The sequence below is a fragment of the Python bivittatus genome, unplaced genomic scaffold (genome assembly GCF_059951505.1).
Source record: "Python bivittatus isolate LINGU-HERP-01145 unplaced genomic scaffold, Pbiv_v1 ctg000240_np1212, whole genome shotgun sequence".
Taxonomy (NCBI): Eukaryota; Metazoa; Chordata; class Lepidosauria; order Squamata; family Pythonidae; genus Python; species Python bivittatus.
In genome coordinates this window covers 2,360,960-2,388,570 of record NW_028277051.1, presented here as the reverse complement: position 1 = coordinate 2,388,570, position 27,611 = coordinate 2,360,960, and the positions used below count along the sequence as shown (strand labels likewise).

Sequence of the window (27,611 nt, the reverse complement as noted above, 5' to 3'; positions counted from 1 at the left end):
CACCGAGGCAGGCACAGTACGACTCTGTGATGGTTCGAGGCTGAAGACAAAGGGCTCAGTGTTCGGGGGGATGTGGGGCGGGGTGGGGTGGAAGAGACAGCGGGGAGCAAGCATTCGCTCGGGATGTTTTGCCAGCAGCCCACGCTGGTCCGGGCTGAATTTCACAGCTGCCGCTGGCCCAATTGGGAAGGTGTGACTTTTCCATCCTCATCATCGCTATTATCGTGCGGCTTTTAATTCAGCAGGCATGGATCGCTTTGCATCATTTTGCAGAGCGGAGCGTGCTTGATGAGGCACCCATGGGTGAGTTCACCCAGGAGGAAGGCCCGGTGGGCGCATCAGGTCCATGAAAAGGATAGGCAGGGTTAGGACTGAGGCTGTCCGCAGGGTGTGGGCAGAAAAGTCAAGATGGCGGACATGACAGTACGATCAATGCGGCACCTCGCTTTGATGTGTACCAAACAAATAAGGGACAGGAAGGAGAGCTTCTGCCAAGCCCAAGAGCTCCATCAGGGGTGGGGAAGTGGCGCCCTCTCCAAAGAGTCTTGGACTACAACTCCCATCAGGCCCAGGGGCTGGGAACGGCAAGGGGTAGTCTGGACATGACCAAAGGGTGACCTGACCGAGTCCATTTCCTTCTTCACCTTCTGCAACCACTCTTCCTAGTTCATCTGGGGAAAAGGCCACACGGCGGGCTGGCGGGAGCCCACAAGAGTAGACCCCGCAAGGCGCACGGCATTATGGGACCTGTAGCGCAAAACAGCTGGACGCTATCCGACGGCCAGTCTTTGCATTACCGGCACGCTTCTCCAGCCACATTCTTCCCAACATGGAGAAGTTCCACCTCCCAGTTTTTCACCTGCCCCGTTCAGCCGAGGGCACAAAAGCCCAGCCGGATCCCCACACCATCTTTTACGACCCCCTCCGGGCGTGGCAAGCCGCCAAGCGTCGTTTCAACGTTAAACCAATAAATGCGTCTGGACGCTTAATGGCCCTGCCAATTTTCGGAGCGGAGAGGGGAGGAAGTTTTGCTTCAAGGGTGCAATTCCTCCAAACCCCAGAACGACCTGCAGATGGGGCAGTGCCATCTTTCCAGCGCGCGCGCACACACACACACACACCCTTTCTGTTGCCAACTCAACGGGCCGGAGGCACCCTTGGTGGAATGTGTGGCCAAGCTGTGACCCGGCTACTTCTTGATAAATGACCCCGCCTGCAATTTTTCCGTCTGAAAGAATCCCATAGATCAGTGTTTCTCAACCTTGGCGACTTTAAGACCCGTGGACTTCAACTCCCAGAATTCCCCAGCCAGCAAGGCTGGCAGGAGAATTCTGGGAGTTGAAGTCCACGGGTCTTAAAGTCGCCACGGTTGAGAAACACTGCATACATGGAAAGAAAAAAACATCAGGAGTCCAGTGGCACCTTTTCCAACTAATGTATTTTATTAAAAGAAGCTTTCATGAGCTCACTGCATCGGATGCTGAAGCTTCACTTTTAAAATTTATTAATTGGGCAAATTTATTAGTTCTCTTAATCGGACTAGACTCTATCTGATTTTGGGCTGCCGTAGACTAACCCGGCTCTCTTCCCGGAAACAGAAACGTACACCCTCTACAAAACAGCAGCCAGGTGTTTGGAGTAAATGGTGGGAACGCACGTTTTACAAAAGCAAACCACGCATTCACGTCCCCCTCCGAAACCAGTTCAACCAGAGCAAATAAAACGGGTTTGGGAGAGGGGTGATGGCTGAAAGGCAACCGGGCTCGCGTAAAGGAGAGTCCTAGCCTGACCACTAGCTTGTCTTTTCCAAGGGGGGTCTTGCAAAACTCCCTTCCCGTTGAGCCAGAGGGTCTCCGGAGGCAATCGCAAGACTCTCCGTTCACGGCTTGCTCGCTTGCAACGTGGAGTATTGAGGAATCTTAGCCATTGTGGCTTGTAAATTAAGGGTTATGGTTTAGCTGGTCGAGAGAAGCCAGTTAACTGTGGTCTAATAAACCACGGGGTAGCCAACCAGCCCTCGGCCATGCTGTGTGAACGCAGTCCAGACTTCCACGTTGGAGGGACAGCTGTTAACCCACACCAAAACTCCTCATTCGCCCAACTGCAACCTGGTCTCCTTTGCTTGAATGGATTAAATTGTTATCCCCCCCGCCCCCCGCCGCCCCAGCCAGACCGTAACGCGGTCCTATGACTTGGCATTCAAAAGAAAAGAAGCTCAAGGCCTCTTTCAGTCATCTGGCACGCACAGTGTTTTGACCTCTTCCAGTTCGCAAGGAGAACGTGGGTGCAGAGTCACTCCCCGCTTTGTCAGCCTCCGGGGCAACAAATTCCAGGTTTTCGAGGCGGTGAGGAAGCCAGAGAGCTCTCACTGAAGCAACGAAACTGGGAGTCCGCCCGCCAAATTTCCACCCCGCCTGGGAGACCAGAGATGTGCACGGAGCTAAGACCGAGCGCGTTGGATTGTCGGAGTTCTCCCAACTGAGTTTGGGGGCTGCAGACGTTTGGGGCTCAGAGAACTCGAATAAGGCAACAAGCCACGTGGAGCTATACATACTGGCAACTGTAAATTGCAAACATCTAGGCCATGGTTCCTGCTTGGCCATCCAGCTTCCATCTGGCTGTGCTGGAAGAAAACCTGGCTTCAGACAAATGAAGGGTGCCTGCTCATCTGCAGAAGCCAGTTATCCCAGCCGGGTGGACATTTTCAGCCAGTTCATAAGCCGTGCCAGGAAAGGGGTCCTTGCGAGTTCAAAGGAGTCTCGGGTGGAGACGGGTGCTCTGAATTGGCTCTTTGGTGCTCGTGAAGGCACCAATGGCCTTTTGGACACATCATGTGAAGACCCAGCTCCTTGAGAAGCCCATAATGCTGGAGAAGGTGGAAGGAAAGAGAAGAAGAGGACGACCAGCAGCAAGGGGGATGGACTCAGTTGCCTCATCCCTTTTCTGCTCATAGTGCAAATCCAGCTGTCTCCCCCCCACACACACACACACACCCGTCACACACTTAGCAAGGTTGGAAAGCCACTAAGGGACCAATTTGGGGAAGGGTCTCCAAGGCATGACAGCGATGGAAAGGAAGGGACTGTTATCCTGCACAAGATGGGGTTGGGCCATACCATTCCTCTGCTCCGAAATATTTTAATTCGTTAGTTTAAACCAGTGTTTCTTAACCTCGGCAACTTTAAGATGGGTGGACTTCAACTCCCAGAATTCCCCAGCCAGCAATTCTGGGAGTTGAAGTCCACCCGTCTTCAAGGGGCCAAGGTTGAGAAACGCTGATCTAGAGACCGGGAAAGACGAGACGGTTCAGAATGAACCTGGCCAAAACAGCCCGGGGTTGGGAGAGCCACCCCGATGCTTTATTGGGAGGCGCGCATCGGTTTCCAACCAGTTGCAGCCGCGGCTGTGGAACAATGAGATAAAAAAGGAGTTTCCCCTGAGCTCAGGGGATGCAGAAGACCAGCAGGAATCCAGGGAGGAAGCTGGAAAGCTGGCCAGGGAGATAACCGCGGGCTGCCCTGTCAGAGGAAGAGGCTGTGGATCAACAGCTGCCATCCGCCTCCAACACCATCCCAGGCCTGGATGGACAACGGGGCCGGGTGGCCAGAAACAGCAACGGCCCCAATGTGGTGACAGGAGCAGGCGCACTGCCTCTGGAAAGCTAGCCGCTCAGGGAAAAGAGGCCGCCTCGCCGAACCTTCCGAAAGGGCTGGCTTTCTCGTGGGCCGGGCCTTCCTGAAATGGCTGAGCAGCCCGGCCCTTCGTTCCCTTCTTCGAGAGCTTGACCGGGCCGGGCAACGGGTCTCCAAAATATTGTTCCCTCCAGCCTTGGCACATCTGGATCCAACGTTCAGGAAGAGAGAGATTAGACACAGGGCAACCCCCCGGCTCAGTTTCCCTGTTTCAGGGCCGGGGGTCTCCCCAGAGGAGACGGCCCCGGGCAAGGGGAGTGGGCTTACGAACGCTGACACGGTGCCGGATGGAGGTCAGGTTTCTGCGCGCATCTCCTATCTTGCGCTGGATTGCATCTCCTCCCTCCTCCCTGCAGAGCGGGCTGTCCTCGCCCCCCCCCATCCCCAACCAGCCAAGAATGCAGGGCTGCCCTTTGGTGGATGGCATCCAACTTGCCAACTTGGGCTCTGCTGGAATGTGGCTAGCTTGGTTTCGCACGGCGTGACCCCGGGTACGGGGCCTTGTTCCTGCGCATTTCCTGGTCTGGATCTGGTCCCCTCCAGCTGCGTCAGGGCTGCGACTCCCATCCTCCCCAAAGGCTGGGCGTGCTGGGAGAGGGGATGGGAACTGGCCCACCTTATCTGGAGGGCGCCCGGTCCTGTTCTGGCCCTGCTTCTAGCTGCATCATCAGATTGCTGAGGAAGGCCGAAATTTGAAATACGACTGTACCTTCCTGCAAATCCAAAATATGCCTATTCCAGTGGAACAGGCTGCTGCATGAAGTAGAGAGAAATCCTTTGCTCTGTTTTTCAGAATGAATCATCTGTCAAGGATGGTCTAGGGCAGGCTTTCTCAACCTTAGCCACTTTAAGATGGGTGGACTTCAACTCCCAGAATCCCCCAGCCAGCCATGAGCCCCAGGGCTCATTTCATTTTTCAGCAGCGAGAACAATCATTAGACACTGATTCCATCCTCAGTCCAAATTCTGCCGCACGGATTCTGCAAAATCTAGATTCCGGAAGCGGCACGCCAGATCTGCAAGCAAAAGGGTTTTCCTTGCTGCTGATTCCTCAGCTGCTACCGGCTTGCAAAATTTCGCCTTCAGCAGATTTATGAGAAGATGCACCCTGCGAACAAGCCCACGGGTCTTCTGTGGGGTCGGTAAAGCAGCAACATGCCCAACATTCAGAGAAGAACCGAAAAAAAAACCCATCTCCACGTTGGCCAGAAGTCTGCAAAGCGACAAGCCCTGTGCGGAAAGACGGTAGCTTTCCACTGACATGGCGTCGGGCGCACAGCTAGACTGCTCCTGAACATGGAGGTTCCATCAACCTCTCAGGGTGCGGTTTGCGCAGACATGGCACGCATCGTCCTGGATTGCCCAGGTAAAGAGATTCCTCTGGTGGGAGAAAATTCACCCGCCCCAGCGAGGAATGTGGGCCGGAGGGTGGTGCTGGTAGCGCATGCGCAGGAAGGAGGGGACAAGTGACTTTTCCAGCTTCAACTACAGTGGTCACCACCAGATAAGAATTACCGATAGCCTGCCGGCCTTTTATCTCCAAGGCTCCAAACCTCGACTGAAGATGAAAGTTAACCTGATGGACTTCAAAGAGGCAAGGGCTGTTTAGATAAGAAGAGGCCAACGCTCCAGATTAAACCTTGATTGGCGGAAAGGGTGCTCTGGATGAATTGCAAAGCACGGTCCTATCACCCCAGAAACCAGAGAACTGGGAGGGATAATTGAGGCGATGTGTGATCCTGGTATAAATGCTGACTTAGTGCAGTTTTTTCCCAAATTTGGCAGCTTCAAGATGGGTGGACTTCAACTCCCAGGATTCCCCAGCCAGCAAGCTGGCTGGGGAATCCTGGGAGTTGAAGTCCACCCATCTTGAAGCTGCCAAATTTGAAAAACACTGACTTAGCAGGTTGTGTGGTCCTCATCCCTAAGGTTTGTAAGTCCTGGTTTAAAGTTCAGCCTGGGCACACCTAGCCCACTGTAGCTTATTCAACACGGCACGGTTCAACAACCCACACAAGGTAAACAGTATCAGCGAAAGTGCTTTCAAAACTGCAGAGGCCATGCGCTTTCTGAGACAGCCGAGCATCATCCCCGCCATCACCCTGAGCCACTGCCTCACCTAAAAACTTGCCAGGGCAACAACCCTACCCACCATTACTCAAAGGAAACGGCATCACCTTATTCCCAGGTTACGTACAGAGAGGATTTCAGCCTGGATCAGCAAAACGGCTGTACGATGAGCACTGCTGAAAATGGCTTCGGGTGGCCTTGAGATTTAAGTCTTGGAACGGCAAGGAGGGGGGAAAATCCCAAGCCGAGAAAGAGGGGGAAAATGGGGGGGGGGGAGCTCAAAGGCCTCCAAATATCAGGCGTCACCGGAATGGAAACGAAAGGGTGTTTGGAAAGGCGTGCGCTCCATTCCCGAAAGACGAGGGGGGGAGACAATTCAACCTCATCTCTTGCAGGACCCGGCAGGAGAACAATGCAATTCCCCCTCTGCAAACTCGGCAAAGAGGGGTGGACGCCGTGGCTAGAGAGGTTCGCCCACCAGGAAGGTCACACGCACACAGACAACTCTGCAGGCGTGCTTTGCGACCTGGGAAACCGGACCAAGACAGAAACAGAGGTTTCCGAGGAACCAGGTACAGACAGTCCTCTACTTACTTACCAAGAGGCTGTTTATAAGTCTATTTTGTTCGTAAGTCCAACCAAGTATAAAATGCTCGGCCTCCCAACGTGAGATGGCACATCGTAAACCAGTGTTGTCCAAACTTGGCCACTTTAAGATGAGTGGACTTCAACTCCCAGAATTCCACTCATCTTAAGTTGAAGTCCACTCATCTTAAAGTGGCCAAGTTTGGACAACACTGCCGTAAACTAACCCTTTCCCACCTTCATGGACCTTTCAGGTTGGAGTTGCCAACAGGTTTGTTCGTATCAGTGAAAGTTCGTAACTTGAAAGTTGGTAAATAGAGCATTGTCTGTAGATGATAACAGAATCCAGGCCAAATGCTCAAGGGCACAGAGTTCATCAGCCACGTAGGATCTTCAGGGGGTAAAAAGTACAACCCTCGAAGGATTTGCACGCTAAGATATGGACTGCCTAACCATGGTTTATTAAATAAGCTCCAAAGCTCCTAAAAAACAAGCAGACCCTTGACTGCACCGGCACGGCTACCATCTTGACTTTTTGCACCATACCCTACGGACTCTCCTGAAATTGTTGTTGGTTGCCAAGAGTCACAGGCAGCTGTTTCAGTCATTTACATTAAATTAAATTAAATTAAATTAAATTAAATTAAATTAAATTAAATAATAAGACTGAATGCTTTTACAGTCCCCCCAAAGGGGATTCTTGCTAACTGCTAGATGCCCCCCAACTCTGCAGAGACCCTCTCTCAGCGCCCCCCTGCTCCGAGGGAGAAGGCTTTCCTGCAATTTCAGACCATAATGGCACCACCTGGATGTCGAGGTAGCCTGGTGAAGACGTTGCCAGTTTAGGGGAAATTTCCTTGCTCTTCCTCCCTGTGCCTCCTGGCCAGGAGATTAATCATGACTCCATACCCTCTGGAGGGGCTGATTCTGAACAGAGCAGGCTTAACACACACACAGTGAGACTGTCAGAGGCTGTGGGAACCATGCAAGGACTCAGAGGAGCCTCACTGCCCCAGTGCCAACTGGACATGCCCCAATGCATGGTGACCACCTGACCAGAAGGCAAACTCATTTGTCTCCCTCCCTCCCTCCCTCCCTCCCTCCTTCTTTCTCCTCTTTCTCATCCTCCTCCTTTCCTTCTGTCTCCAAATTCTGTCCCATCTTTCTACATCTACCGCAGTCAGTGTGGTATACCAGCACGGTATATTCAAAAGTTGAAATTAATGACCTCTGAAATGTTGGAAGCCCAGCAGTAAGATGCAAAGATAAGTGGAAGGAAGGGCATTCAAACATACATATTTAATTTAGAAAGCAAAGCGAGACGAGAAAGGTTCTTTAAAGTTTTACAACAGAGCACCTCATTCACTCTAAATGCCCCTGAACTTATTGCAAAAGGTATCCATAGATCATCACCCATTCATCCAGTCTGTGGTTCCCCCCAAAAGTAACCAATTCCGTGGGAGAACACTTTTGCACACCTGGAAGGGAAGAACTTCCTGGTTACAGAGGCAGGGCAGACGGGCAGCCCCGGCTTATGACTGTGTGAGGTGCAAAGGCGTAGTAGACCTTCCCGTTCTTTTGGGAAAGGGGGGAAATCACCGAGCCAGCTCTGCAAAACGAAAACCAGCCCAAGGCTGGTTTTTCGGTTCCAGATTCTAAACTGGAGTTTTAATAAGGAAATGAATGTGCAAGTCCCCAGCCACTAGCCTGGGGAGGGGTGCGCCCCAGGTGCACCGTGAGTCACATGGATGAAAGGTATTTCCTGAACGCAAAAATGCAAGCGAATCATAAACTGGGACTTGAGTCCAAGCAACAGCTGAGTTGGCACCATTCTCTAAGAGGGCGTACCTGGAAGTTTATTTTTCCTCCTCTCTTCCTCCCCTCCCAAAAAAACCAGCACAATTTACTCTGAATAGATCAGCTGCAGGGTAACCTTTTCCAGCCTGTTATTCCCCTCAACTCCCAGGGGGTGTTGGCTGATAGGAGTTGTAGTCCCAGCCGAACCGGAGGTGGCCAAGTTCGGCCGAGGTTGCAAAATATATCAGGACCAAAAATATGTGCCACCCTTTGCCCAGGGAGGTGTCCAGAAATGCGGGATGGAGATGCAAGAATTAGCCTTTAACCCCCATCTTGTTACATCTGAATCACTGCTCTTCCCTGTTCCTTTTTTTTTTCCCAGGAGATTTTAGTTCAGGGTTTCTCACCCTTGGCAACTTTAAGATGGGTGGACTTCCACTCCCAGAATTCCCCAGCCAGCATGGCTGGCTGGGGAATTCTGGGAGTGGAAGTCCACCCATCTTAAAGTTGCCAAGTTTGAAAAACACTGTTTTAGTGAATCACCCCCACACAAAAAAACCCTGGTTTTAGCCAAGCCAATTTACTCCCTGCAATGTCAGTAACAAATGTTAATCTACGAAGTGGGGGAGAAACTCCCGGCTTAGCCGATGGGGGCGGTGGCAGCAACTATCAAAAGCCACAGGCGTGGTGGGGGGTGTGTGTGTGTGAATTTTCCCCTTTGAAGGTCACCCAGATAGCAAAGCAGTGACCAATGACAGAGGGACATTCTCTGCCCTGATAAAAACTGGAAACCAGAAAACTTTCCTTGAAGTCTGCAAAAATAAAACTGAAGTGGCGGGGGGGGGGGGGGATCACAAACTGAGTTTAGTTTCCCACTGAGCCCAAACCCAACACAGTTTAGGCTGGAAGTTTTTTAAAAAAGCCCCCCCCCCCCAATTTTGTTTCTCCATGGGTTCCTGTTCCAGGCGTACCCCCGAAACTGCTGAAGCAAACCCCAGAGAACATGTGTGGTTAATTTCAACTTTAGTTAAGGTTTTGTTTTGGAGGAGTGGGGGGGGGGCGGGTTAGATTACTGTCCGTTGCTAACCCAGCCCAATCAGCCCATTTGATAAGTTTAGGGTACAATCGAGGATGTGAATCCGGAAAATGGGTTAAATGAGGAAGCAAATTTAAAAATTTTTAAAAAATAAAACTGTGCAAACTTAGCCTTTTATAAAAGCAGTGAGCACGCTGTACGGAAGGTAAGCAGTGACTTGGAGTCCCTGCTTGAATTGAACTCTAGAAAATTACATTCTCAGTTCAGTGCAGGGTTGGAAGAGGCAATGGAAGTGAAACTCATGCAGAGACACTGTGGGCACCCCTCTCTGCAATGGTGGCTTGGGCTCTTAGGAGCCTCAGTTTGTCATTTTCTTGAGGGGTTGTATCAATACTCAGCTTCCTTTGTTAGAAAAGCCTATGCCAGTGTTGTTCAAACTTGGCCAGTTTAAGATGGGTGGACTTCAACTCCCAGAATTCCCCAGCCAGCCATGGGAAGTCCACCCATCTTAAACTGGCCAAGTTTGAACAACACTGGTCTATGCAGAGGATTGTTCAAAAGGAACTTCAAAGAAACCTGCCAATGTAATGCCTTTATGCAAACTGGCGCTGCGACCAGGCAACATCAGCGTCCGGACTTGCAAGGTAGACTGCTCCTGAACACGGCTGCGCCTGTCCATTTGGTTCTCAGATATAAGTCTAGCTCTGCGGGGCTACCTGCTTGCAACGCTGGCCTTGGACCAGCATTCTCTGGGCCACCTTCCAAAAGCAGGTGAGTCCAGGAGAAAGGGCTGGGTGGAGCCAGCCCCCAAAGTCAATTTGACCTGACTTAATGCCTGTTTCACTCAGGTTAAAAGCAAAGACAGCAGGCATTAGGAATTTCCTCTTTCTGCCCCATTAAAGCTGGCAATTGGTTGGATTTTCACCTGCGCTGGAGCATGAAGCTGGAGAAGCGCTGGCACTCCCAAGCCGCAGCTTTTCCCACCACCTCTCACCTCTTACTCTTAACTTTGAACCCGGCACCGTCTGTATGCAAAGCGGATGTGCTCCCCCTGACCCAACACAAACTGAGACAGGAAAGGTGGATCTGAGTTCAGGAGCTGCTTTTTCTTTCAAACTCTCCTCCTCCTCTTCCTCCTCCTCCTTTTCTTTGGAAGAACCAGAGCTCCAAACTCCGGGACAAAACAAATGAAAGGAAGATTTTGGGAAGAGGGAAATGGGGAGATTTATCTGCTAGAGCCCCTAATAAGCCAGACGCTAGGTAAGTAGCAAATGTGCCGCACAAAACTACCAATTTAGTGCTGCTCAGGGGCTCTGAGTCAAAACTCCCCAACTGCTGGGTAAAAGGGTCTGGTTGATGGGCCACCAAGAGTCCCATTTTGCAGATAGGAAGGCTGAGGTTGAGCCACAGGCGATGGGCAGGAGGAGGGGAGGGAGGGGGGAAGAAATCTCAGATCCCAACGGTGGAATGACGGCGGGGTACCTTTCGGCCACATTACTCGACGGGCACACGAGCACCCCCACGTCCCCAACGGGAGGGGGAGTCGCCGAGCGGGAAAGTTGCAGATAGCTCGATGGGCCAGGAGCTGCCTGGGTTTGGGAGGCAGCCTTGGAAATGCCGTTCCCAGGCCTCCTTCGCAAGCTCTGAGATTAGGTGCCACGGTGAAGGGCTCGCCAGGGAAGGCGAAGCTGACCCACTTTGTGGGTCACCGCATCTCCGGCCCCTCTATTCCCTCGGCGGCCAAGGACCAATTCTCCCATTTCCCAGGATCGGATTCCAGGAGGAACAAGGAGGAACAAGCCTTGGGAATCCAGCCAGCCGGCTTGCCTTGAATTTCTGTCTTGGTTACAGATCCCTATTTGCCCTTCCTCCGAGCAGCACCCCTGGGCCTCATTCCTCTGGCTTTATTCCCACAATGACGGGTCTGGGAGGGGAGCTCCCGGCTGCGGGTGGATTTGAACCCGGGTCCCCCAGGAGCTGCTCCGGCGCCTCCACCACCTGCACCATTTCATTCAACCTCTTCCGCCCCACCCATCACGTTTCGGTGCCAGCGTGTGTCTGCCCCCCACCAAATAAAAACATAGAGCTTCGCAGCCCCTGAGCGTGCAAGGCCTTCGTTGCACACCAAATTCCTTCCTTCGGGTCACAATAAAATAGAGGAAGGAGTGATTCAGAGACGAGGGAATGATGGAACAGCTGCTTCGCAGGAAGTGGGAAAGAATGAGGTTGGCCAGACACCTGGTCGGCGGTTATCCCGCTACTTACAGGAATACTCCCTCTAAATATGGAGGTTCTACCAGCTATCACGACTGGCAGCCACTAACAGGAGTGGACCTTAGGGGCAGGGCACCCTGAGTCACAGCTTTACGGGCAAAGGGCCCTGGATTCAATTGTGGGGGGTTCCCAGTGAAAAGGTTCGGGTGGCAGAGATGCCAAAGTCCATTTTAGCTTAGACGGGACCAACGGTTTGCCCTGGGGGCGGGCAGGATCCCACGTTCGTAGCACGCCTCCCAGCCTGTCCACCCCGGGTTCCTCCGCTGCTTCCCACCAGAGCTGTGCTGGGGCTTGTGAACCGGTTGCTCTGCAGACCGGTGGAGTCACGCTTTGCACAAACCTCCTTAGGGGACTGAGGGCGTGCGCCCCCCAGCTGTCGGCCAGCTTTCCGTGGGGCTCGGGAGAGAAAGGCAACTCCGCCCCACCTGGCTAGTCAGTTGCCAGGGCGGGGGGGGCAGCGTGCCTTCCTTTTCTCCGCACACAGTTTGGCTCGTTTGCGTGAGCGGCTGTGACTCTCCTGCCGACTTGAGCAAACGCATCGGCGTGAAATCGTGCCTCTGCCTCCGACGTTTTGGGTGGTCTGCGTCCTCTGGTGTGGCCTTTTCCTTTCCAGCGTGGGCACAATCAAGCAGACTTGCCTCGCTGGGACTTTCCTTTTAATTCCTCCGGCCCCCAATCTGGAAAGCGTTTAAACAGTTGGGCGGTTAAATCAAGTTGCCCCTACGGTGTTCCTGGCAAGGAGGTGGAAGAGGTTTACCCTTCTGTTCTTCTGACTTCCCCGTCTAACCTGCAGCCCTGGGGTCTTCTGGTGGTCTCCTGTCCAAGCGTCCATCAACCTATGCGATAATGCAGAATTCCCCAGCCAGCATGACTGAATGTAGCGCGTGAAGCAAGCCACTGCAGTTTGTAAATCCTAGCTTGGCGTGGGGTATTGTGGTTTATCCAACAAACCAAGGTTAAACAGGCCAGAGCTTACCCTGGTCCACAAACTCAGTTGTTCCCTCTTAGTCTAATCCAGTGTTTCTCAACCTTGGCAACTTTAAGACGTGTGGACTTCAACTCCCAGAATTCCCCAGCCAGCATAGCTATGAACATCATAGGAACCTATGAACATCATAGGAGTTGAAGTCCACACGTCTTAAAGTTGCCAAGGTTGAGAAACACTGGTTTAATCTATTTCTAAGGAATGCTGTGAGGTTAAAATGCCCAACACCTGGCTCTAGAAGGAGACGTTCTAGGAGGAGAATTGTGTTATTCCACGATATCCAAAAATCAGGAGATGCTAGTAGTGGTCTTTATTAAAAGCTTCTGCCTTTTAATACATTTTGTGAGTAGGAAAAGGTGCCGCCGGGTCACCTCCTGTTTTGGGGAGGGAGAAGGGGGCTATAAACACCATACCCCATGCCTACTAAGAGGACAGGCAGCTCCTGACTCATCTCAACCTGCCTTTTTTGGGAACTTTTCGGCGCGTCCGGAGCAGCTCATGCAGCTGCATGGGGGGGGCCCTTCCCCCACCCCCTCCAAAAAAGGACACGGCTGCAGAATTGGGAAAGGCCCAGAAAACAGAGGGAGGGCAGCAAGGAAGAACGTGCAGCCCTCTGGCTGGCGCGGCTGCATCTCCCTGGTGAGGAGAAAGGCGGAAATTTAAAGGGAGGAAAAGGGGGCAGCCCTCCAGGTGGACCACGACTACCACTTCCATCACCCCCAGCCAACAGACACTGTCGCCCTCCCTGTGTAGGGCTCCCTGTTGGGGAAAGCGGTCATGCGGACGTATAATATGGGCCTCTAACAATAAAAGCAATGGACCACTTAAGATTACTTTTAAAAATGGACTTCTTTCATCAGCGACGCACTTCGGGATTTTTGGGGCACCACGTTCGGTCCTGTCTCCCTTGCCCGTGGGCAGCGTTTCAATCTATTTGCGGTTTATCAGAATGTGCGGGGAACCGAAAGGACGAGAGATTTCAAGGAAGAACCTCCTCAACAACCTTAGGCAGGCAGGCAGGCAGGCAGGCAGGCAGGAAGGAAGGGACACAAATGAAAAGCTAGCACAAAGGAGGTTATTTTCTTCCAAAAGTTGGGAAGAGGAAGAAGACATGGTGTTGGGTGTCTGTGTGTGTGTGTACCACTGACAACTCCCCATTCAGCCCCAACAAACCTGCAGGAGGCGTCGAAGGGACAGTTTAAGGCAGTGTTTCTCAATCTTGGCCACTTTAAGATGTGTGGACTTCAACTCCCAGAATTCCCCAGCCAGCACGACTGGCTGGGAAACTCTGGGAGTTGAAGTCTACACATCTTAAAGTGCCCAAGGTTGAGAAACACTGGTTTAAGGTTTCAAACAAGGGGAAGTCTGCAAAATGACTCTTGCAAGATTAAGAGCACCTCACCACACCCCACCTGGTGCCCAGAGGCCTCCCCATGTAAAAAAACAAACAAGTAAATGGCCAAAATCTTGCGCATTGCACAGGGGGTGTCTGCAGGGACGGGGGTTCAAAAAAGTCAAGGTGGCGGCCCCAACCACACAACCGGAGCCCCAACCTTTATGCACATAAACACCAGGCAGGGCTGGCTTCCGCTGCACCACCACGGCTGCCATCTTGACTCTTTTGACCTCACCCTGCAGACACCCCTGCAAGCAGGCAGTTCCTCTCCTTACGCCCCGTTTCCAAGGCAAGTGGCAGTGGGTGCCTGTTCTCTCATCCCTGGAGTGACTCTGTCCCTCCCCCCCCAGGGCCGAAAACGCCTGGAGAATCTGGCCAGACGGTTGATAAGAAGCAGAGGGGCCATTCTTGCAACCGCACGCTCCTTCCGGCGTTTTTGCTTTGGGGCGGTTAAGGGGGGGAGGTAAAACAGTGCTGATCAAAACGGTAAAGAAGCTTTCAGCGTTGCCCCCCACCCCAGGCAGAGCCAGCTATACCACACCAAGGAGACCCTTACCCCTCAAGACCCACCTTGGTCAGAGCAGCCAGACCTGTGCGCACTAAACCACCCACCCCTTGATGTTGGGCGTCTATTCCTGCACCCGCTACCAGAGGCAACAGCTCCAACCCTACAAGTTGCCGTTTCCACCCTGAATTGTTCTGTTTTTCACCTGCTGGGGGAGGTGGGGGGGGCGCTGTGGTTGCCTCTTGGGGCAGTGAGTTCCACAGGTTAGCTCAGCTTGCGTTCTTTGATCCCTCCTGTCCTTCACTGGATGCATCTGCAGAGAGAGGCGTTTTTCTCCCGGTTCAGACCGCCCATGTCCAGCACCCTTCCACAAAGGGTCTTCCCCCTTTTATCCAAGCTAACACCCCCAAACTTTGCAACATTTCCTCCTGAGAGATTTACGATAGTCCTTGATCATTGGGAGCCCTTTTTTTCCCATCATCTCAACAGCAGCCCCTCTGGGGTGTGCTAACCTAGGATTCAAAACACAATTGCACTGCAAATTTGCATAAAACTACGCATAATTTTGACAGGGTTTTTTTTCCCCCAACCATCTTCCTGATGAGAACCTGTGTTTTTCTAGCTGCCTCCGACTGAGTCAGTAAGTCCAGTAATATGGATTTACCCAGCCAGTCCCCACCCTCCTTTGCAAGATTTTTTTCTGGTCAGTAATCACCATTTTGCACCCTGTCCAACATATACGAGAAGTTTGGATTTCATTATTTTTTAATTTCACTTGCCACAACAAATATTGCTTTGCACACTGTCCGTTTCCCAATTCGAAGGAAACCTCTTGGAAGGCTCCCAATCCTATTTCTGTATGAACCACTCTAAATACTTTGGCACAGCCTGCAAACTCGGCCACCTCACAGCAGGAACTATCGTAATTCATAATTTCAGGTCATCGATAGGACCCAAATGCCACCGGCAGAGGACAACCCACTGCTTTCTCCAAGATGGCAGCTCTTCCCATTAGGAACTGTTGCCTCATCGTGGGCCAAGGTCTGTTCTGCTGTAACGTCTGCGTCTCGGCAGCTGTGGTCCTCCCTGAATTGCAAGCGGATCCAGTCCATGGGAAGTTTCCCAAGGAGCAAGGGGACCCCATTAATTACAGTATAGGCCTATTACCCCTAACCCGCCAAATTCCCCATCTAGAAAAGGCATAGGGTTCCAGATGAGAACTCAGAACTGCTCCATCTGGGACCAGGCCGCCCAAGTGTTGCAGGATCGCCCCCGGCTTGGAAACAGAGCACTGGTTCCAACAGGAGAGAATCTCTGCAGCTCAGGGCTGAACTGTGGAGTCCTTGGTGCCATCTGAGCGTGGTGGTTTGCTTGCAGACGTTTCATTACCCGACTGGGCAACATCATCAGTGCTAATGATGTTCCCCAGTCGGGTAACAAAACGTCTGCAACCAAACCACCACGCTCAGAGAGCAAGGACTCCACAGGGCACCGGGCTAGGCAGATCTTTGATCCATTCTTAATAGGTTAAGTTAAAGGGATGGGATGTTAGGGATAACTTTTACATATGTCCAGGGAAGTGCAGAAACAAAAGGACGCAACAGAGTTATGCATGCTGGCTGGGGAATTCTGGGAGTTGAAGTCCACACATCTTAAACTTGCCATGGTTGAAAAACACTGCCTTAAACAGAAGAGGGGGAAGAGGGGAAGGGAGTTTTTTTCCATCCTGAAGCCCCGCAATTCTTTAAGAATAAAAGAGAAGGGGGGGGATGTGCAAAGAAACCATTCAAGGGAGAAGATGTTAATGAGGGGCATTAAAATTCACAAGCCCCAGGGTGGGCTCTTCTTCAAAGGCTAAAGTTTGGATCGCTGCAGAGGAACTATGCTTACTTTACCCTTCCACAAAACCCTGGCCTGGGTACTCAGCACTGGACACAACCCACCAGTGGGTTCCCACCCAACATAACAAGGAAATAGAAGTGGACTCCTGGGTGTTTGCGCCCAGAGTGTCTGCTTGTGTCCAAGAAGGTCAATGAGTTGGGGGCCTGTGAAAGCCTCTCCCCAGCTTTTGGGGACTCACCGAACCCATCAAAAAGCAAAGAGAACGCCTTTCCATCCTTCCTTCCTTTTCTTTCCTCCTTTTCCTCCCCCTCCTTCCTTCCTTCCTTCCTTCCTTCCTTCCTTCCTTCCTTCCTTCCTTCCTTCCTTCCTTCCTTCCTTCCTTCCTCTCGACCACCCCCACTTCTCTGAAGCTGCTTAGCATGCAGAACGATGCACTTCTAGGAAGACAATACGGCGGTGGGAAAAGCAGGAGGTGGGAAGGGAATGATTCCCACAAAAGAAGGGGTTGGCTCATGAGGCCTGGCAACGCTTCCCGGGGCCCCCTCCTCAAAAGGCAGACTGCCCCGGCCGGGTATCCCCAGGGGAAGGCGAGCGTCTTGAACGCAAATATCCAGAGCTCGCATCACGAAGGCACTGCAGCTTGCCCCCAGAGCACTTGAGCTGACTTGAGCTGCCTGTCTCAAGGGAAATCGAGCCCCATTTTTCACGAGTCCTCATGCCTGCAAGTGAACCTGGCTGCATCTACCGGCCTTGCTCTGGGTTGGCCTGAAAACGGAGGGCAAAAGAGCCTTGCCATCCCAAACTTTGCCCCATCTTCTCTGGGGAGGGCTCTTTCAGGGTACCCAACACCCCGGGAAGCCACCGAAAATTTTGGGTCCCGACGGCACTGCCAAACTGCAGAGAGGCATGCCACCTGAAGCGTCAGGAGGGCCCGTCCCTTCCAAAGCCCGTCCCTCCTCACAGCCCAAGAGCATTGCCCACCAAGACCCTCCTTATGCCGTCCAGAAGCAGACCCCCCTTCCCATTGTCCACAAGTTTGCTCCGCACAATTGTTGGCAGGGCGTCTGGGCCCGCGGCGTCTCCTGGAGAGCAGCACCGGGAGGTGGGAAAGAACCAAGGGCAATCCGCAGAGCGTCCGAAGGAGCTGGGCTGGTGGTGCCCCCTCCCCCACAACTCCTTGGGCCCGGGGGGGGGCTGGCCGACCCCACACCTGTACGGCCAGGCAGGGCTCGGCGAACAAAAGCAGAGACGCGGCTTGGACCCCGGAGAAGCCCGCCGCCCGCGCCCGCGCCCGCCACAGACCTGGATCCAGCTCCTCCGGTCTGCCCGGCTGGTTGCCCATTTCGACCCCGGTCTACGGCCCTCTCGTCATCCTCTCGGCGGCACTGGGGAGGCGAGGCTGGCTCTCGCTCCGGGGACGCCCCGCGACTGCCGGGCACCGGCCTCTTCAAGGCTGCTGCTCCCCCCGGAGGGAGGGCGGGCAGCTGCTCTGCAGAGGCATTCCCCGCCTGGGCCGGCCCTCTGACTCGATGACCAGGAGGCTGGGCCCGGGCATCTCGCTCGGGGCGGCGGCGGCGGCGGCTGCCGGAATGAAAGAGGCGCGCCGGGAGCCAGGGCCGCGCAGAGGCGGCTGGAGCTATTGCAGGCGCAGCCGAGACGGCGGGGGCGGGGGCGAAGGCGGGGGCGGGGGCGGGAAGGGGCGCACAGAGGGGGCGGGGCCCTCCCTGGGGGGCAAGGTGGCGGAGCCGGGCGCCCCCAGCCCGCAGCCCCCGAGGACTGCTCCGGCGGGGAGAACGGCGGCCACCGGCACCCGCGGCAGCTGGAATCAGGTGCACGAGAGCGCGCGGTCGGAGGAGGAGCGCCGGGTTCCTCCGCGGCGGCGAAAAACCAGGGGTCTGGGAGCACCTTTTCCAACGCCCGCCTTTCGTTAACGGCCCTAAGGCTGGGCGAGCCGCAGCCAAGCCCTCAGGCACCTTCTCCAAAGGGGAACCGCCCGCAATCACGAGACAGAACTTGAACCCTGCACCAGTCGAGCCCCACCCGAGGAAGTCAGCTGCAGTTCACAAAAGGGTCTGCCTTTTAATGAAACTGGTTGGTTGGAAAAGGGGTCATTTTAAAATTAAGACCTAGCTTATTTGAGGGGGAGGGTGTAACAGGGCAGCCCACCCCAACTCAGTGCCTACCTTGGACAGATTTGACTTCAACTCCCATAATTCCCAACCAAGATGGGACAATGATGGGTGAAGGGTTCCAGTTCCTTGTAGCAAAAGTTAATTGTTGAAAGAGCATCCTAACTCTTACGCTAACCATCTGATTTCAGGAAATCGGTCTCCAATCAATCAATCAATCAATCAATCAATCAATCAATCATGTTTCCATCCTTAAAACAGTGGTAGAAATTGTTCCTATCAAACCACATAGCTGTTGTGAAAATAAAACAGGCAACAGGGGAGCGTTATACCATCCTCAGGTCTGCAAAGGGAAAAATGGTTTTTAAAATGTGCTGTATGAATAAAACTAAATAAAACTATTTAGCATAGATCAATCATATTGGAAGCTCCACGTGCCCACAGCCTTTCTGTTCATATTCCTTAACCAGCCTATCACTGCAAAACCACCCGTCGCATTTGGTGCTTGTCCGTAAGAAAGGGGATGTTCTTCCAGGACAAGGACGGGGTCCCCTGCCCTCGAGTCGCAAGGCCAATGCAGCCCCTCCCAACGCGGGGCAGACACCGAACTGGGGAATTCCACCCTGGAAGAGCAGAAGGTGACTCCAACTGGAGCCTGGCAGGTCTGAACAAGCCCCAAGAACGGGTGCATTGTTTTCTCTCTGATTTTCCACTGTTGTCATCTTAAAGCAGCTTACATGGGAAAGAAAACGATGATTAAAATTCCCACAATCAAATAAGATAGATATTCCTTGCACAAAGTAAATCAGAGTCACTGGAGTCGGGCAGCATCAAAATCGAATGAATGAATGAAGCACAAATGTGCAGATAGCACATATGAGGGGTTGGAGAATCCATTTCTCTCTCCCTGTATTTTGTCATATTTTCAATATTGTTGCAAGAAAAGGGGGTATTTTAGTGCCAGTTTGTGGGGAGGGGTTGGCTCCTGGTTGTAGAAGCTTTACTTGGTTAATGGAAGAGACCTAGGGGTCATCCATTTCAACCCCCAACCCAACCCAACTTCTAAAATGAGGCCGATGTATTTTATTTATTCGTTTTGTTCCACTCCTCCGACAAGTAGCCACACAAGCCATCTCAGTTCCTCCAAGTAAAAAAACACATTGATCTTTTTCGAGTCCATGGCAAGAACCTTTTATGGCATGCGAGTGTGTGTAATTAGAAGAAAGCTCCATTTTTTTCAATAAATATACTTGCCAGGGAGTGTGTCCAGGGCAGCAGCGGGTGCCAGGCAAACCTGACTTAAAATTTTACAAGGAGATGCCCGTATATCTCAGCACATATCGCAGGAAAGAGCATTCTGCCCCAGATGGTCTCCAACATCTAACATTATTTTTAGCCCCTAGGAACCCTAAAAAGCATCACTCTTCTAAAATGCATTATTATTATTAGAAATAGAATTTATATGCTGCCTGGCTCCCAGTGACTCTGGGCAGTTTAGATCTGCCATCCAGTTTAAGATTACCAGATTTGACTCCAGAAATGGGGGTAACCACCGGGTGGAATACGTTCATTTTCGTCGGCCACAGCATCTGGCAGGCCAGGTCAAGCAGGGCGTTGATCAAACCATCATCTGCCTTTAGCTTTCTCTAGTTTCATACGCCACCCGGAGCCCGCTGGAGTTGGGCGGCTGACACATTCCAATAAATAAAAATAAAATAAGCCAAGGACCACTTTCCGAATGCTTTTGGACTCAACAACCGAGGGCTTCAGCCAGCAGGGGACGGTTGGCATTGCCCCCCCCAACACGCCTGGAAGGGAAGCACCGAGGAATCCCGTGTGGCCAGCCTGCAGCGAGGGAGCTTGGAATGAACAAGGGTGGGAAACCGTGTCCAGCAGGACCTTCCACATTTCAGCGGCGTTCCCAAAGCGTCCTGAATGAGCACATTTTCTGGTTTTGCGCACGATCCAGCATGCTAACCAGCTGGTTCAGCTTGCATTCCACAGAACCCCCAGAGGCTGAGACTATGCCGAGAATGCAGCCGCCAGGTTTTCGGCTGACCCGATTTACGCCCGACGTGTGAGCAGGGCGACTCTCTTCTCCGGCTTAAAACCTTCACTTGCTGCCGGAAGTGGATGGGGTAAGTGGGGGAACCATAACGCCCCCCGCGTATTTTAGTGGGAAACCCCGATTTCCATTTTCCACATGACAGTATTGTTATCATCATTATTATGAATAATAATAATAATAATAATAATAATAATAATAAACACAGGGATCATGGGATCGGGGTTAGAAGGGGCCATCTAGTCCAACCTTGGTCTCAGTGCTGGAACCCAAAGGAAAACATCCCCCTCGGGCAATTGCCTCTTTTCTGCTCGGCCACGTCCTCAAAAGGGGACTTTGCAACCCCAAGTAAAAGGATCAGTTAAGCTGAAACAAAAATAGAAATTACACAAGCACTATCAAATCAATACACATCACGATATATTTACAATCAGCCGAAAATAACACTGAAGCATAAAATCCTCACCTAAAACCAGACACCCTGCCTAGGCCAGTGTTTCTCAACCTTGGCCACTTGAAGATGGGTGGACTTCAACTCCCAGAATTCCCAGGGCAGCATGCTGCCCTGGGAATTCTGGGAGTTGAAGTCCACCCATCTTCAAGTGGCCAAGGTTGAGAAACACTGGTCTTGGCGGTCAGAGCGATAAAGTGTTATTGAGGGCTAGTAACTTGTTGGGATTTGATTTCCAGACTGCAGAACAGAATCCCTGAACTCTGCGGCTGCCTCCGAAGAGCAACTTCTCATTCCCTCTCTTTTGGCCAACCCAACGTGGCACTCACGGAACGAGAGTCCACAGGATGGACCTCTGGCTGCTCAGGGACGGAGGAAAGCTCAGAGCAATTGATCGGGAAGGCCCAAGATATTCATGGTGGCAGAGCTGGCACCGGGCGGCTGATGGACGGGCGTGAGGTTTTATCGGGGCCTTAACGTAGTTTATTACTTTAAATGGTGGTTTTATTGTGCCGTGGTTTTATTTTGTTTGCTGTTCCTTTCGGTAGGGGGATGGCTATATAAATTGGTTTCACTGATAGCCACGCTGGCTCTGAAGGGCAAGGATGGGGGTCCCCCTGCCCTCAGAGGCTGTACAGGCCAAAAAAAGGGAGTTATGTTAAGCTATTGTGAGCGTCTTCCGTGGTGGCAGGCTGAAGCTGGCAGACGCCAATCGCTCTCTTGACAGCTTCCAGGACAAATTTATACAATACAGGATTAAAATGCAAGGGCTCAAGAATGCTTTGCATAGGACCATTCACTGGGGAGAGGGGGCAAAAAAGTCAAGATGGTGGCTGTGTGAGTGAAGCCCCACCTCTTCCTTATCATGGGATGCTCACGATGCTGCTGGCTTTGCTATTTTTTTTCTTTAAAAGCAAGGCGGTTGCAACAGAAACCTACGGTCTCCAAAAGAGGACCGGGCACCAATCCTGACCGCCGAAGGAGACAGAGTTCCCTCCAACCGGTTTGGAGTCTCGTGCCAAGGACAGGCATCTTCTCTGAGCTTTGGGATCCTTTGGATCCCCAGGTCATGGTTGCAGAGATCCCTTGTCGTGAGCTGGGGCTGTTTCAAAAAAGAGGACCAGGGGCGGGGTTGGAGGAAGCACGCAGCCCATGGAAACTCATCCCATACTGAATACCTGAATCCAGTAAAATTTCGCAGCCTGGACAACATGGAGAAATGTGGGCCAGCTCCCAGAATCCCCCAGCGATAGGGCCGTGTCTGAGCATTCTGGGAGCGGAAGTCCACACGCAAAAGGGTCTGCAGGATCTGCCCGCTTTTGTCAAAAAGATGGAAACGGCCTTGCACTGTCACGTTGCCAGCTCTGCCCTTCTATGCATCCGTACAAACATCACGACTCAGGCGCAAACGGCTTGCCTTGAAACACGGCTTCTGTCATTCTGTCCCCCTCACCCTTCCTGCGGAGGCCACCGTCTGCACATCTGGAAGCGGCCCAGGTTGGGAAACCTGGGCTTGGCCTCTAGGCAGCCTTCTCTGATCTGGTGTGCTCCAGAAAGGCTGGGACTGTCACTTCCAAACGCCCTCACCCAAAGCCAGGCACGCTGAAAATGCTGGAAATCCCAGCCTCAAAGCTGCTGCGGGTGGGAGACAACGAACGTGATCCAGAACTCGGTTCTGTGGCTCGTTTCCCCATCTTTTGTGGCAAGGAATGGGCTGTGGAGTCCTTGGTGCTCTCTGAGCTGGGCTGTTTTCTTGCAGACGTTTCATGACCTGACTAGGGAACATCAGCAGTGCTGGTGAGTGTGGGGTCTGCTCCCTGTTTACACACAGCAGCTTCCCCTGGCAGTATGGGTGAGGCGTGGTTTCCTCCTTGGTAGTTCCTAGATTAGGGTATTGTTTACTGAACTACCAACTCAGACAAACAATCGAGTAGTAAACCACAGCCTAATCTATCAAGAAAAAAACAACACACCCACCCAGCCTGGTAGGGCCAGGTACTGTGTATAAACAGAGAGCAAATCCCACTCCTTTCTAGCACTGAAGATGTTCCCTAGCCGGGTGATGAAACGTCTGCAAGAAAACGACCCAGCTCAGAGACCCCCAGGGACTCCACAGTTCAACCCTGAGCTACAGATATTTTTTTTCTATTGAGACGTTTCATTACCCGACTAGGGAACATCATCAGTGCGAGGGAGGGTGGGGTTTGCTCCCTGTTTATACACAGTACCTTGCCCTGCCAGTGTTGGGGGTGGGTGGGGGTGGTTTTCTCCTTGGTAGTGCCTTAATCAGGGTATTGTTTTCTGCTTGATTGTTTGTCTGGTGTTAATCCCGGCTTATCTGTGTGTAGGCTGCTGGAGAGGATGTGTTCTGGTCTTTTTGTTTCCTTCTTAGCTTTCTGTTGTCTCTTTTGAAAGGTGTGTAAATGTGGTTTATCTCTAAGTGTCTACTGATGGCCGATTTGTCTGAATGCCAAGCTTCCAGGAATTCTCCAGCGTTTTTGGATCTAGTCCTAGTCGGGCAATGAACCGCCTGCAATCAAACCACCCAGCTCAGAGAGCACCAAGGACTCTCGTCAGCTGCAGAGATTCTCTTCCATTGGAGGGAGTGGGCTTTCGGGGGCTTCCTGCTAATGCCTCATCTTCAGAGGCAACGAGTGGCTGCATATCTCCTGCCGGAGCTCAGCAGCTGGTGACTGTCCCAGATGGGGACGGGGGAGCTAGAACAGGCAAGGAGTCCAACATCTGGAGCCAAAGAGCTAAGGAATGCCCCTCTGGCATTTCCGTGCTCTCCCCCGACCCTCCGAAGGAGCCTAAGCCGGGGAAGAAAGGAAACAGTTCCTAATTTATGACTCCACGTGGAACTCATCTCTTGCCATCCGACACAACAGCAGCCGCAGCCACTGGCAGCCCGGCCTGTAACTTGTGACGGAAGATCCCCAGCGCACCAGCCAGGTCTTCTCCTTTGATGTGACAGATTGCAAGAAACAGATCCAGCCCCAGATCCTGACCTTGGGGGGACCTCCCTGCTCCCCGAGCTGCCCTTCAAAGGGAAACTGCCCTTTGATTTAGGGCTGATGGGGGCCCCGTTCCCAGTTTAGGGGGAAATGAAACGCCTAATTCAATTGGACCCGAAGGCTCCCGGGTTTGTTAGCGTTGCCGTTCTTATTTTGAAAATCAGGAGCATCACAAAGGAGAAAGAGAGACCGGTGAAATCAAATCAAAACCTTCCTCTTGGATAAGTCCGGGTTCCAACCCCCCCCCCCAACATTTGTCATCTGAAAAAAAGAGACACCCTCCCGCAGAAAACGGCAAGGTTCAGGGTTTTCCCAGTAAAACTGTTTTCTCTGGTACTTTCTGCTCCGCAATATCAGAGACCCGTAGCTCTGTGGGGCAGGTTCTTGGTGCCCAGGCTGGGCAGCTTCTGGGGTGCGCACCGTCTCCCCAAGGAATGTCGCAGAGCTTTCGGTCGGTTGGTTTCCTTGGCCTCGCGAAGAGCTGGGTGCACGGCAGCCGAGATCTGGGGCCCCCGGGAGCACCCCAAGCCCTCATCTCGAGAGGCACCCCAGCTCAAGACGACAGCAGGGTTGGAGCAGCTCCTCGCTTTCGGTGGCCACCAAAGCTACTCCCAGGAGAGAAAGAAAGAGAAGGAAGGAAGCAAGCAAGCAAGCAAGCAAGCAAGCAAGCAAGCCCTGGGATCCGAGCCGTCCTGCCACCCAGATAGTGGGCTCCGGGCTCAGGAGGGAGACCCCCTCGCCATCAAGGGGCAAGCGGCTGACCGGGATGGCACGAGGGCAGCATCGAAAATCCTACTCCACCAGAGCTGAGACAACATCTCCTTCTAACTTCCTGTTGGACAGCAACTCTGCTCCTGGCTTTGCACAGCTCCTGGCAAGCCAACCAATGGGGTGGGGGGGTGGGGGGCAGGATCGGGACAGCAGGTCTTCAAAACCCTAGACCAGTGTTCCTCAACCTTGGCCGCTTTCAGATGTGTGGACTACAACTCCCAGAATCCTCCGGCCAGCATGCTTTAAGGCTTTAGCTCCCAGAACAGTTCCACAGCTTAGCACAGTGTTTCTCAACCTTGGTGGCTTTCAGAGGTGTGGACTTCAACTCCCAGAATTCCCCAGCCAACCTTGCTGGCTGGGGAATTCTGGGAGTTGAAGTCCACACATCTTCAAGCGGCCAAGGTTGAGGAACACTGCTAGACAGCATCTAGGGAAGCGTTTCAAGTGCCTGGACCTTCCTCCTGGGTTCAACACCTTCACTGAAGAGTGCAGAGACCCTCTGTGGTGGCCCTCGGATTGCCCACCCCTCTCATGCACTGCTGGGGGCTCAGAACTCAGCCCCATCAGAAAGAAGGCCAAGAGGGAAGGATGGATCAGGACCTTCTGGACAACCAGGAAACACAGTAGAAGAATGGGCTGCTCCAGCCCAGGTCGGTCTGCAACGGAGCTGCTAGACCAGCTCTGGGACCACCCTCTTCCTAGCTCAACTTCAGGACTTGAATCTGGAACCTGCAGGGTGTCTCGATGCCTCCTCCTGTGCAGAGCTCAGCCTGACTGCACTGGCTTCTCAGAGCTTCGTTTGCTCCAGGCGGGAGAACAACGGCACCCTTTCTCTGCTCCAGAGGCCGCCTTGGCAGGCCTGGAGGGGGAGTATGTGGCCCACCTGGAGCCTGTGAAGGTCTTCAAACAAGGGACCTGCTAGAAGGACGCTCTCAGAGCGAAGCCCATCTGGCTGCCATGGGCTGTCTCGCTCTGATTTGTTATCTGTGCTGGTGAGCCAAAAGGAGAGACAATTTATTTGATTGATTGATTGACTGATTGATTGATTGATTGATTGATTGATATAGCTGCCCCTCTCACATACGTGACTCTGCGCAGCCTACAAAATTATGCTGGGCATCAGATACAGAACGGCCTGCATTCCAGCCACAAACCTCTGTCTCTGTTTGCGCTACGTCTGAACCCCTGGAGGGAGCCAGCTTCCCCAAAGTGAGGAGCTTTGGGGAAGATCGCAAGCTCTTTGTCCAGCCTACCTTGCAGGGCTGTGGTTTGGACAGAAGGGATGGTGTGCATGACCGCTACGGACTACAAGGCGCACGGAGAGAATACAGCCCACGCCAAACCAAACGCCAGCGGCCACACAAACTCTTTTGGCCATTTTGTGGGCGCACGCACCGAAAGCAACCCGCGGGTTTTAAACAGACGCCAATACCTGTACTGTGTTGGTGGCACAATGCCACTTCTATATTATTGCCAAGAAAACTGTACCGTGTGGCCAGAGTTCCCGGGAGTTAATCTCCACTCAAGGACGCCTTTATTTATCAGAGATTCCTCTCGTCACCCACGTCTTCCCTGCACGAACCTCAGTGTTTCCTTTTCACTCATCTTTTCCACATGCGCCCTTTTACATCAACGGTTTTTTAATTCATCATAACTTTACCACTGCCTTTTAGTCATCCTTGTTGTTACTGGCCCGTTTAGCAGGATTTCTGCTGCAGCCTCCCGGCCCTCGCAACCAGCTTGTGGCAGTTAACGATGAGCCAACAATAAGGATCAGTCTCGGCAGTAAAAGGTCCCGGAGTAAATAACGATGAAATAAAACGAAATAAAATAAAATCAGGCACAAGGATTATAAGAAGTAATTGAGATGCATTGTACATCGCCTGCACATCTGTGTAGTTTCCAGGAAAAAGATAGATAGATAGATGATCTATTTATCAAAGCCAAACAAGAATGTAATCGCATTATAAACACTATATAAACTGTATATATATATATATAAATGCTAGCACGCTTTGAGATGACTGCACGGGACACAGGGTGCAGAGGTGTCTACAGGCAGGTGGGGTCAAAAGAGTCAAGATGGTGTCCTCAAAGGAGGAAGGCTTCATTCCCGGGGTTGTGCCCATCGTCTTGATTTTTTTTTTTTAATCCCCCTGCCCATGGTGCCTTTGGAAAGAGAGTGAACTAGCCCTCTAGATGGACCTCATATTATCCCTGCAAAAAAGGTGTGGGGAGAATGTCCCCACAGAGGTCAAATGCCAGTCAGGGTGGCAGAAGGGACAGTCACACCCCTTTACGGTGCGAATGGATGCAAAGCGGCCCAAGGAATCAGCCTTAATCCAACCCCCTCCTATTTCTAAATAAACTCCGGTGGTTGGAAAGGTGGCCAAAGGCTGCCGACTTTGTGCCAGCACGGGCAGGAGGACGCACGCACGTGCCCCCTCGACCCTTTGCTAAATTTCTCTGCACATGGCCTGGGGTGAGGTGGGGGGAATATTCTGCAGATGAGCACCAAGGGGTTTGGGAAGCGTTTCTGGTGGGGAAACTCCATGGTGTGCCCAGGCAGGGGTGTGGGCATGGATGGGGAGTCTGTAGGTTTTCACCCCTTGGTGTTTTCAAAAGCTTAGAGCACTGTTTCTCAAGGTTGGCCACTTTAAACCGGGTGGACTTCAACTCCCAGAATTCCCCAGCCAGCATGGCTGGCTGGGGAATTCTGGGAGTTGAAGTCCACCCGGCTTGAAGTGGCCAACCTTGAGAAATGCTGATAGTGTCTCCCTTTGCAAACGCCTTTATTCATCTGTCTGCCTGTTGCCGCCCCCTAGTGGTCACAGGGGGTAAATTGTTGGAGAGTAAAAGGATGGTAAAATCGATGGGCAAGGGTTGAAACCCTGTTTGGGGGGGCAAGAAGAAAACCGTGCGATAGGAAGCTCCTGCAAAAATGACTCCATATCTTTTGACCGTTTCCCAAGGATCATAGGGCATTCACATTTCTTTAG

At 52.5% G+C, this 27,611-nt stretch overlaps 1 protein-coding gene across 3 annotated transcripts in view; it reads right to left on the bottom strand.

Annotated features, from left to right (window-relative positions):
- Window positions 1–27,611, bottom strand: part of SPECC1 (sperm antigen with calponin homology and coiled-coil domains 1) — a 112,933-nt gene that overhangs the window by 61,413 nt on the left and 23,909 nt on the right. Inside the window, exon 1 of one of the 3 annotated variants that reach the window (XM_088138763.1) lies at window positions 17,485–17,850. The exons of the other annotated variants lie outside the window; for them this stretch is intronic. Within the exon in view, the coding sequence (XP_087994889.1) occupies window positions 17,485–17,524 (40 nt within the window). The 5' untranslated portion in view covers window positions 17,525–17,850. Of the gene's footprint in view, window positions 1–17,484; window positions 17,851–27,611 lie in introns of those variants that run through there. 3 annotated transcript variants of the gene reach the window in all.